The sequence below is a fragment of the Trachurus trachurus genome (assembly GCF_905171665.1).
Source record: "Trachurus trachurus genome assembly, chromosome: 24".
NCBI lineage: Eukaryota > Metazoa > Chordata > Actinopteri > Carangiformes > Carangidae > Trachurus > Trachurus trachurus.
Genome location: NC_139910.1, coordinates 22814294 through 22825581, shown reverse-complemented (window position 1 = coordinate 22825581; position 11288 = coordinate 22814294). Strand labels below are relative to the sequence as shown.

General features: G+C 41.1%; 1 protein-coding gene across 1 annotated transcript; it reads right to left on the bottom strand.

Moving 5' to 3' along the window:
* Positions 1-3021: 3021 nt before the first annotated feature.
* actr10 (actin related protein 10) lies at positions 3022-10936 on the bottom strand. The gene is made up of 13 exons (XM_084000337.1): positions 10740-10936; positions 9639-9711; positions 9456-9538; positions 9244-9352; positions 8825-8932; positions 8357-8424; positions 8132-8211; positions 7418-7453; positions 6539-6618; positions 6355-6428; positions 6050-6131; positions 4125-4326; positions 3022-3929 (listed from the first exon to the last, which is right to left on the bottom strand). The coding sequence occupies exons 1-13, from the start codon at positions 10814-10816 to the stop codon at positions 3748-3750; spliced, it is 1254 nt and encodes a 417-aa protein (XP_083856463.1). The 5' UTR covers positions 10817-10936; the 3' UTR covers positions 3022-3747.
* Between the last annotated feature and the right edge of the window lie 352 nt (positions 10937-11288).

Below are 11288 nucleotides of genomic sequence, written 5' to 3'. Positions count from 1 at the left end.
TCAATCTCATGTCACGTACTCAGTTTTGTTTCTGCCCACACAGTTAATCATGTTGTTATAACCCATCATCATCATCATGTAACAGCTGACGGCTCTGTCTACATAAACGTCCATTTGTGTAAAAGCAAAAATCCACTGAATCAGTTTTTTGACATTTAAACTTGAGGCCACATTATTATTTAACTCATTGGCTGTATGACAGCTAGGCCTACATGAGTTGGTCACTTGTCGTATCTTAACTTTTTCTCTCTTTTCTTGGCAGAAATAAAGACGTTGTAATTTCTATCTCTGTCTCTACAATACCTATGGCCACCATCAGTGTATGCAAATGCTATGCAAGATAACTCAACAACTCTATACAGTTCATCTGTAGCTACAGCTGAAATCACTCTTTTTTGCCACAACACCAGTGACATAAATCCAGTGGACCACTACTTTTATTCTTTCTTTCTTTTCTTTTTTCAATAGGCAACCTATTAATTGAGATTTTTTGTTTTGTGTGTATGTCTGATGGTTATGCACTCATCATTGCAGTTTTGATAATAAAAAAACAAGCTTTCATACAGGAAACACTTTACAACAAACTGTGCTGCTGAGTTTGTATTTTTTCTTTGCACCTATTGGGATTGGCATTAGTCATCTTCAAATACATACATTTTCTTGAGTTATTGTATTTATCACAGTAAACATTGATTCAGATTTAGTTGTAGCTTCTCATTTACCATTAAACACATCCATTGGTTTCCATTCATTTCTGCTTTATTTTAAAATCTATTATGCTCTTGAACTCTTGAAATGTGCTCCAGTAGTGGCTCCATGTCAGTGAACACCAAGTCTGACTTTCATCCTAGACTTTTCTCATGAGGTAACACAATGTGGACTTGTATAAACAATTTGCACAAAGTGTCTCAGAGGAAGCCTCCTTCATTCCTGCTTTTGGCATCTTCATGTCCAATCACATGATGAGATCTTATCATGTCTGATTTGAAGGATATAAACATTGGTAATGATATCTAAATTTAGCCGTGGTTTTACACAACACCCGGCTTCTTGTGGTTTGCACTTGCTTTCAATTTAGATTTAGTGCTGGTTCGTAATTATGTTCACTTCCCAGAATGCCCTGCAGGTGCAGCGATAACAGCCAAATTCTAATTCTTGTTCTCTGACTCTGCAGAGTGTAGACGACGAGCACCGAGGTGCCCTTACATTTATTAGGAGGCCTCAGATGTGTTTCCTCAGCCGGTGTGATTTATGGGATAATTGAGCCGATGTGTTCTGACAAACAGCCTCTGTGGAGGAGATAACCAAGATGGATGATGCCTTCCCTCTCACTCGGCGCAGACTCTGACAAAGGACCACGCTGCAACGTTCCTGGTTTTGCTGAAAAACATATTGACAAAACATTTGCTCAATATAGAAAGCTGTGATCTAATGCAAAATACAGCTACAAATCATCTAACCGCAGCCTTAAATCTAGAGGCGGCTGCGTGAACTTTTTTGAACTCTTCCGAAAAGAACACAGTTGGCAAACACTCATCACAGACGAGGCTCACCCACTTTCCGGGGAGTCCCCTTCCTGCTCAGAGTCCCAGTCTGATAGCCAGGGTTCAGACGGACAGACAGCTGCTGCTTCCTGTGTCTGGGAACCACACCGACGCTCCAGTCCCAGTCCCCATCCAGGGAGGATGGGGTTTTCCTCAGCTGGAGGAGAGGCAGCAGGTGGGGCAGTGCAGCTCTGTACATCCTCAGATGTGGGCAAGGCCAGAGCTGTCTTTAATTATACGCTCAGAGGAAAACAGAATCGGAATCAGGCCGTGGTTTGTACATGAACTCAGACACACGTTGCCTGCAGATACAGGTAGGAGGCCTCTGCTCTTCCAAGTCTTCAATATGAGGAAACAAAAGTTTTATTTTACTTCCAAAAAAAAAAAAAATCTCTCCAGAGTTGAAAGAAGCTCAAGAGATGGAAACAAAAATGAACAGAACAGACTCATCATCTTTTCCACCACACCTTCAAATCACAGAAATCATGTGATGTGTATTGTTCCAACAAATGGACTCATGTTTCAAAAAATATGGAGTCATTGTTTGTCCCAGACATCACAGAGGAGACAGAGACACCTCCTAATGTAAACTTGTACTTCACCCTCTGAGGCCTTTGAATCTCTTCCACTCTACTTTTATGCCTATTTTTATTCCCGCGATCACAATCCAAACTGTTTCCATTTTCCCAGACCTTTTTGCCAGTCTTGTGCTGCAGATGCATTGTGGGTATTGCTACTGGTTCCCAAGCCCACAGTAGCCAGTCGGACCAATACTGAGCAACGAATGTGACCCAAAGGGCCAAACAGATGCAGCTCCACTCTGGGACACACAAACACACACACACAACACACACACACAGACGCTGGACAAGGAAACAACGCCACCGAGCTGAAAACAGCTGCGTCAGTTTGGCCTCACTGTTACTATACATGAGAACAGAATTAGTTTCACTTGCACGGACACATTTTACTACCCACTATGGATACAAGTGAGATATGGTATATGCATTCCTATGTGATGACTGCACTTACAGTCACAGTAGCACTGGCAGCATCTGCAGTTTCCTCCTACATGTTAAAATATTCTAATTGAGGTGAGGTTTGATAAAACATGGCATCTCCAAATAATAGTTTTGGGGAAAGAAAACATGAAACTGTGATTTTGGCAGCAGCAGTAGAAACACAAACATTTATTGAAAGTTGTTTGTGTTATTATCATTTGAGTCTAAGAAATAAAATAGTCATTGTTTTATTTTAGGGGATGTTTTTATAAAGCATTTTCATTCTAGGATTAAAAAAGAAGACATTTCAGTTCCCATTCAGTTGTGAATATTTATTTGTTGCAGTTGTTGAATTTGCAGGTTACAGAACAAGATGTCATTGTTAAAAGATGTTTTAAAGTTTTTACACAAACACAAACACACACAAAGGTGCTTTTGATCATCTATCTTGACTAGATCTCTTCACAGGAATGTCGTGTTCATGTAGTGTCTGTCATGTCCCTGAGCCTCTAATTAGTTTTGATGCTCCTTCTGGGACTTTATCCTTCTGCTGACTGAAACTTGAATCTGATGAGATGCTAATTAGCATGAAAAACTGCGATCACCTCTGTGAGTGTGCAGGGCCTTTAATGTGTTTAATACAACTTTACATAGATAGGTACAAACAATAAATAAATCAGTTTTTTTAATGTATTTTTGGAAAACTTAGCGGGGTATCACTGTCGATGTGAGATTCCAACACATCAGACGTCACACTGAAATCATTACAGCTTTCTCCAATGCTCAGCAACATTTTCTGTGGTTTTGTTAACAAATGAATGGCGACAACCGATTCGTCTGAAACGTTTCTGGTGAATTTGTTTTTCAACAAAAAAAAAACTAAGCTGGCACAGGTTCAGTGCCCTGCTCGGTTGGACTTCGACAGGAAACATGGCTGCACACAGAAGCAATTTGAAATTTTACCACTGGAATCCTTGAATAATTTCAATCCCATAATCTGTTCAGTCTGGTGGTGTCAAAACCAGCTCACCTGATCATCAAACAGTCCACCGATCACATGACTAGACATTAAAAAACATCTAGAGCTGTTTGTGGAGTTAACACATTAACAAGACGTGTGTTGAGATGTTACATCAAAGATTATTGAACTGTTCTATCAGGTACAAGGAGAGGACATTATTTCAATGACATGATAGCATGTTCTACTTCTCTGTGGAGAAGGCTCTCTTCATCAGCGGAGGAGGGGTCTTCCCTGCCTCATACAGACACTCGGGAGGAGGGGAGCTCAGGCAGCACCAGTCTGGAATGCGACCTGTCTGGTTGTAGTAGTCCCGTGACACCGACCTGCTGCCCAGGATGTCCTGCAGGGCACCGAAGATCGCACCTACGGACCAGAGGACATCATGAATCCCTAGACCGAGACCACATTCTCTCAAGATCTTCTGAAACAGGTTGACATTCTGGTTTTTTTGGGCGTGTGCTGACGCTGGAGAAATTTTTTAAAATTCTGCTCAGACTGAGAGTACAAGTTCAGCAGGTAGGGTAGTGATAAATATTTCAATGAAATCTCGTATCTGACCTCCGAGCCAGGCGGTGCAGTTGGGTTTGGCGGGTGGAGCGTGTATGCGGAAGCTCTTGCTGGCGAGCACTTCGCTGTACTTGGGTCGCTCGGCCAGGAGGCGGATCTCGGCCAGCAGGCGGTGCAGGAAGCCCGGCAGCATGGCCGTGCCTCCGATCACCACCAGGTTCTCAGAGAGCACTTTGCGGGTGTCGATGGGGCACTAGAGGCAAAAACACACACACATTTACCCGATTAAATCATCTGCATGAGTATCACTTCTTATTTTCAGAGGAAGAATCTGCCTTTTATGTGTGTCCAGGGAAATAATTTATTCATTTTATTTCACACCATCATTCCATATGAGTAAATTAAAGAGCTTAGATAATTATCAGCAGTTTTTTTCTGCCGTATCAGTTGTGTAGGAAAAAAGATGAGGCAGGAGAACAGCGCTTCCAGGACAGGTGCAAACTAAAACAAAGCATGATGGATGAAAGCTGCTGTGTGTAGCTCCACTGCAGCGCCTCCCTGCTGAAGCCTCGGGGGAGCTCCGGCCTGAGTGGAGCTCGCTGCTGATGGGGCTGTTTCAGTAAAACCCCGCGGCTGTGTCATCTCCGCTGCTGCTCTACTGCTGGAGATTAATTAGGCAGCCCTGCTCTGACTCCATCTGCACATGAAACAACAAAACCCGCTCTCTGTTTCACGGAAATGGTTGTAACCATGGCAGCAACACTAAGTCAAACGGTCCACTCCAGCTCCGTGGCTGTAGAGCACGGAGAGAGAAACTGGGTTGTCGTGTTCCTCCTGCCACAGACACTGAACGTTTGAGCAAGATATGTGGATATAAAGTAAGTCACACTGAGACCAGACAGAGGGGATGTTTAAAGGGATAGTTCAACATTTTGGCAAATTGGCCCATTTAAGTTAATTTTCCTGTGCTCTGATCACTGGTGGTTATCCGTGCCCTCCACCTATTACATACATCCTCTTCTAGATCTCCACACAGAAGGTTAAAGGGATAGTTCAACATTATGGCAAATTCGCACATTGCCATAATCCCTATAGTTTTAGGAGTAGGTTAATTACCTTTAATTGTCAGCTATTTAGAACGGCGAAGCAGAGCCGCGAGCAGCTACGGAGGCTAATGGGATTTCTTGGTTTCCAAATCAATCACAATTCAACAACTCCAAAACGCTCTGGTGGACAAGTTGTGACCTGCACATTCAGCACGCCATGAGATAATAACAGAACATTACGAGACAGAGTTGTTTTCGAAGTAAATTCATGCAAAACAGCTGATCGCATTCCCATCGGCAAGCAGTCTCTGCATATGCACAACTTCGTGTCGTAACGTTCCGTTACTATTTCATAGCAAGGCGAATGTGCAGGTCACAACTTGTCCACCAGAGCGTTTTGGAGTTGATGGATTGTGTATTTGATGAGTTTGATGAGGGAAACCAAGAAATCCCATTAGCCTCCGTAGCTCTGAGCAGCTTGCGGCTCTGCTCTGCCGTTCTAAAAATAGCTTGCACCGACAATTAAAGGTAATGAACCTACTGCTATGACTATAGGGATTATGGCAATGGGCAAATTTGCCAAAATGTTGAACTATCCCTTTAACAAGGCAAAAGAAGGCAGATACCCACCTTCGTATAAGAACATACAATACTGCCAAAACATACAGCAGAAGACAGATGAACCCTCTGCATAAGTAAAAACAAGCTCATATGTAGTCAATGTTTTGCCATATGTGTCTAAAAGAAGTAGGACTCCAGTGGAGCCACATATAAGATCATCTCAATATAGCTGAAACTGAAATTTAGACGTAGCTAAAGGTAAAAGGAGTTGAGAGGATGAGGACTAAATGAGTGAAAGCTCATATACATAACATATAGCCCTCACACATGCCTGGACACAGAGGCGCAGAGGAATTAACATTTCTCTACCTTAACCAGAGCATCGAGCATCAGAGAGGCCACGCTCTTCTCCTCGTTGTCCTGCTCAAACAGGATCTCCATCACAGAGTCCCTGAAAAAGAAGATCCCATGAATCACGGCCACATTTCTCTCAGAAGGAGAGGATGGCACAAAAAATCAGACGCTCATACGTCTGAGGGGGCCGAGAATGGAAACATGACTCATAGGTTCAAACAGCCTACGCATAAATATGGAGAAAAAAAACAACAACACACATAATCATATGCAAATGTCTTGAGGATTAGATTTAACAACATCAGATTTATGATTAGTACCTGATCGATCCATTGATGTGCAGGATTTTCTCTCCATCCAGAGGATAATCAACATCTGGAGGAGGGGCCGGACGCTGCAATCATATTCAAACAGAAAGAATCTTTAAGCAATATACAGCAACACACAACTTCATGTGAACATTAGTTTACAGATTGAGGATAACTGGGGCAACATTTCATTTACCTCAGCTGTACCGTCCAGGTTAAATTTGGCCTCTTGGATCTTGAGGCCTCTCTGCAGGTCACTGACAAAACATGTTCTGACTGCAGGAGGCAAGACAAAAATCAACAATGAAAGACAAGTGAATGATTGGAATGATGAAAGATGAACATTTCCAACTGCAAATCCTGCTCATTACTCAATAAGTCAAACAATGACACTGCAGTTCTGTAAAACTGAGAGGATTTGATCAGAAATTAATAAGACTGAGGATAAACTGATCCTTGTGTCAACATCAAGAGCTGCAGACCACAAATGGTGGAAGTAAAAAACTACAACAGGCTGCTTGAGTATCATGTAAACAGAGTGAAGTCTGACTGCTTTTATCTGAGAAAATGAACATGAACACATGGTTCACCTCAGGCTCTTATCAATATGATTATTTCAAGCCATTTTTAGCAAGGATGATATAGTGGAGAAAGGAAGACATGTTGATAATATACATACAATAAATGGCAATAGCAGATATTTGGCCTTGTGTATCTCTTGTTTATCAGTTTATGTAGTTGCCTTTTCACCATGTATTAAGTGTAATTGTTCTTTTTGGGCTTACAGGTGGTTAGAGACTCGCTCCACTTTCCTACATTTGTATGTAATCGAATTAATTGGCCCAAAAAAATGTTTCAAATGTTCTATACATATTGTGATTAATTGTGTAATTATTGTGAATTCATTTGAAGTCTTATATTGTGGTAGAACTTGTCTCAAAGGAAGTTTGTATTATTCATAGTGTTGTCTTTTAGGAATGCTGCCCCTGTTGGCGATGAATAAAAGCATGACTCCTCAGAGAAGCAAAATGAGAGGTTCAAATCTTCAGTCCAAAAACAACTCAGTTGAACCCACCCTTGATGTCCTCCACAGTCTCCTCTGGGATGGTGCCTGAGGAGAATTAAAAAAGAAAAGAAAAAAAAGAAATAGAATAAATGCAGTGAAACTTCATTTTCTTTTGTTAACTTATACCATGATCAGTCATTTTGCCTATTACACTGCCAAGTATGATTGATGACAAGATGTAAAAATATGAGCCGACACTGCAGGAAAGTATCTAGAACAAAGCAGATCACTATAATTCAGTGTTTTTGTCTACAAACTGTTTGAACTGCAGATTTTGTGCAGAATCTTCAGAATCGTGCGTTATAGGTGAATCACAGTGGTAACTGCAGAGTTGGTTCACCGGTCCAGTCTAGTGCAGCAGCCTGCTGTCTGTCTTAATTATTGATGTATATATGTGTAGCTTCTCTCACTCTGGTGCAGCTGTAGATCTCACAGCTCAACACTATGATTCAAATTCCTCTATCAAGAAAAAACGTGGCAAGAAAAACTCTGAAATAGGCCGTATGCATATGTATAATTCACAGTTTGAGAAAAAGGGATTAACTCTGATGTCAAACAGAAACAAGTTCCCCTTATGAATAGTCAATGATGCATATTGGTCCAAGGCCATTATATTCTCTTGCTTTCTGTACTGTAAAACAAATCAGCAGTGTATATCAGAGTTAAAAGTTTATCCATTTGGAAGACAAAGGCAGATGGGGAATGATATTGTTCTGTCATTACCAATGACAGCTGGTACAGTCTGTCCTGTGGTCGTGTCCGTATCCACAGTGCACTGCTCCACAAGAAGCCCATCTAATTCTCTACAATGAATAAAGAGAAAGCAAACACAAACATTAAGTTCCATTTTGCAGAGACAAAATGTTCAATTGAAAGTGATGTGTTCACTAAATAGTACAATACCATGTACAACTGCATTCTCCTCTTTAGTCTGTTAGAGCTACTTACTTATGGATGGCTTTCCCTCCCAAAGGCAAAGCCTCCCACGCTGGCAGAATAGGAGTGCACTCATAAACCTGATTTCACCAGTTAAGGTAATAGATGAATCTCAGAGTAACTGTTATAAACAACACAGTGCATGTACACAGCTTGTGATCTGGCCTCTGCTTCTCAATGGTGAGGTAAGCTTGACACAGAGAGCGTGGTCCAAGTCGTGTTGAGCTAATAAAGAGGACAGAGGTGACCTACTTCTGTCACATGTACAAGGCTAGAGCAAGAAAGTGAGACATGGTGGTTTAACAAAACAACCTTGGAAACTATATAAATAAATTATAGGTAGAAAATAAAGTGGAAAATCATTATCATGTACTTTTTTGGACTGGTGATCACTACTTAAAAACATCAGCCTTATGGTGTACCTCCAGGAAAGAAAAAACTAAATATAATATATATGTATGTATAACAGGAAAAGGATACAGGCAGCACCAGTGTCTCTGTGTGGCCACAGTCCATCACCATGGCAGAGTTGATGCCTAAAGTCATGATGGCCATGAGATGACTGGGAGCAAACAGCACAGAGGGAACCTGGGAAACACCATCACACACAGAGCAACACCTCAGAACAGCCACTACACTGCAGCTTCTTGTATCAACAGGAAAATATCCATTAAATTAACAGTGATGATATTCAGCTAATATTTAAAAATCTTTTTTTTTTATTAACTGCGTGCAAATTAATTCTCAACATCTTCGAGTTAATGAATAATTTGAGCAGTGGTGTAATTATTCTGTTTCAAATAAGTGTTTATTGTTACGAAAAGAGTTCATCACATTACCACCTTTTACAATCACAGTTTGCAGTTTTCATAAAAAGCTAATGTGCTCGACTGTTGTACCTCAAACTGTTTGAAGAAAACCTTCGTGAGCGTCTCTCTGAAGTGAGACGGGCAGAGGATGGACTCGATGATGACCACTCTTCTGTCGCGAGGGTTCACCAGAAGGTGTCTGATCCAGAAAACATACAGACATACAGATTATGGTTTAATCAAATCACTATAGGCTGTGTATAGCAGGCTCTGTCTGGACACTTGCTGAAAAGAAGTCTCACCTGAAGTACAGCAAATGGATAAACTCTTTGAGTATGACATAAAGTTCTTCTGTGTTGATGTTGTACTGAACCACTTTGGTGGCCTGAAAATGAGAATCCAAAAAAACACATTAACATATATTTTGCAACTTCCCAACATTTTTTCCAAATGAACACAACCAGAGAAGCACATCAGCGTCTCACCTCTTGTTGTCCTGGTTTCCTGATCTCGCTCGGAATTATGAACCTGGGCCCCGTTTCCCCTGCATAGCCACATCTGGAAAGAAAAACAAAACGCAGAGCTGCTTAATGACACATGCAGAATAAAAGTTATATTTGTGATTGCACGTGCTACTGCGAATGTCCTCTCAAGACAAAATTAAATCGCTAACCTTTTCTAAAGATTTCAAGCGTATGATAATAATGTAAGTGAACTGCGTACAAACAGAACAGTGATGCAGATGCTGCATACCAACATGGCAATCAGTTGTTTGAGGAATCAGATGGGAAGATTTTTTATTTGAAGAATAAAGACTTAGTTCCAAGTTTATATGACGTGAATGCATAAATCATTTAAAAGTACATTTTTATCACACTTAAAATATCAGTGCAGCTTTGTCAAATGTTGTGTCAATGCAACTGCAGACAAAGACTTCTTTATTTCAAGAGAAGGGGAATCGTTCTCTTGATCTTCATGTGACTTGCTTCAGGCCAGTTTCATCTCTCTGACTAAAAACTGTACTAATATCACATAAAGTCTGAGATCACTTTCCCATTCAAGTTACAGGGAAACAGTCTCCATGTAAATAAACGAGGTGGGAGAGGAGACAGGTGAATGACAGGTGAAATAACTTCATATCAGACAGATTTGTGAATGATACATCATAATAGACAACTGGAAACTTGTGGTGTCATTAACCTTAGCTTTGAATTAGGTCACAGTCTGAGGTTTAGCCCAGTGGGACCATGTGGGCTGCTCAGACACATGGACTTGGCAGTGGAGCTGGAGCTGGGCACAGTTATTTATCTTAACAAGATCTTCTCTTTGCTCTAATTGAGCAGCAGCTAACGCTAGCTAAATACTGACATGCCTAGTTAGCACTGACAGAGTGGCTAAGTAGCTACCAGCGCCACAGCAGTTGTAACCAGCACCATAAGTATATGTATTGTGTTAGCGAGTTTGAATGTTTCATTTCGAGCTTATTTACAAAGAAACTGACGGGTGGTAAAATAACAAACACCTGACAGGTTCGTTAGCGTTACTGTGCTAACCGATAACAAAACATGCTAACAACAGATACTGACTTTGTGTACGCGGCTCCGAGGTCGATGACGATGGCGGTCTTCTCTCCTCCACTTCCCAACCCATCAAATAAGGGCATCTTATTGATTTATTCGCCTTTTTTGGGCGAATGTAACGTCTGTAATTAGCAACCACAGCGGCAAATCTGCATCGTATCCAAAAATCTGTTGTCTTCCTGTTCGGTTGGGCTGGGTCTTCGGGAGCGTAATGACGTCACGCGCTGCCTGATCAAAACGTGCCCAAAAGGAATAAATTAATAGGCTGTCGATTTCACGTAAAGCAAATAGCCTACAGACTTTTAAAATATAATAGAATCTAATCGTTAATATAATATATCCATGATTCTAATGTGTTTTTAGAAATATCAGCTACAGATCTGGCTGTCATGATCATGATGTCAAATCACAATTTCTATCAGCTATGAATTTCTTATTTGCACACGTCTACTATCGGTTGTTGTGTCATGCTGCGTTTTTATAGCCCATGTAGGTTAATTGAAAGCACTGACAGTCTCTGTAGGAGGAACAGTGGATAGTTCAGATGGCCTAGAT

What these genes read in the sequence shown, in the direction of transcription:
- actr10 (XM_084000337.1), bottom strand. Translation starts at nt 10,816, where the DNA reads ATGCCCTTATTTGATGGGTTGGGAAGTGGAGGAGAGAAGACCGCCATC. An exon ending in TTTTCTTCAAACAGTTTGAG is followed by an intron (nt 8,933 to 9,243) that starts GTACAACAGTCG and finishes GGTGTTTCCCAG; the next exon opens with GTTCCCTCTGTGCTGTTTGC. An exon ending in CTGCACCGCCTGGCTCGGAG is followed by an intron (nt 3,930 to 4,124) that starts GTCAGATACGAG and finishes TCTGGTCCGTAG; the next exon opens with GTGCGATCTTCGGTGCCCTG.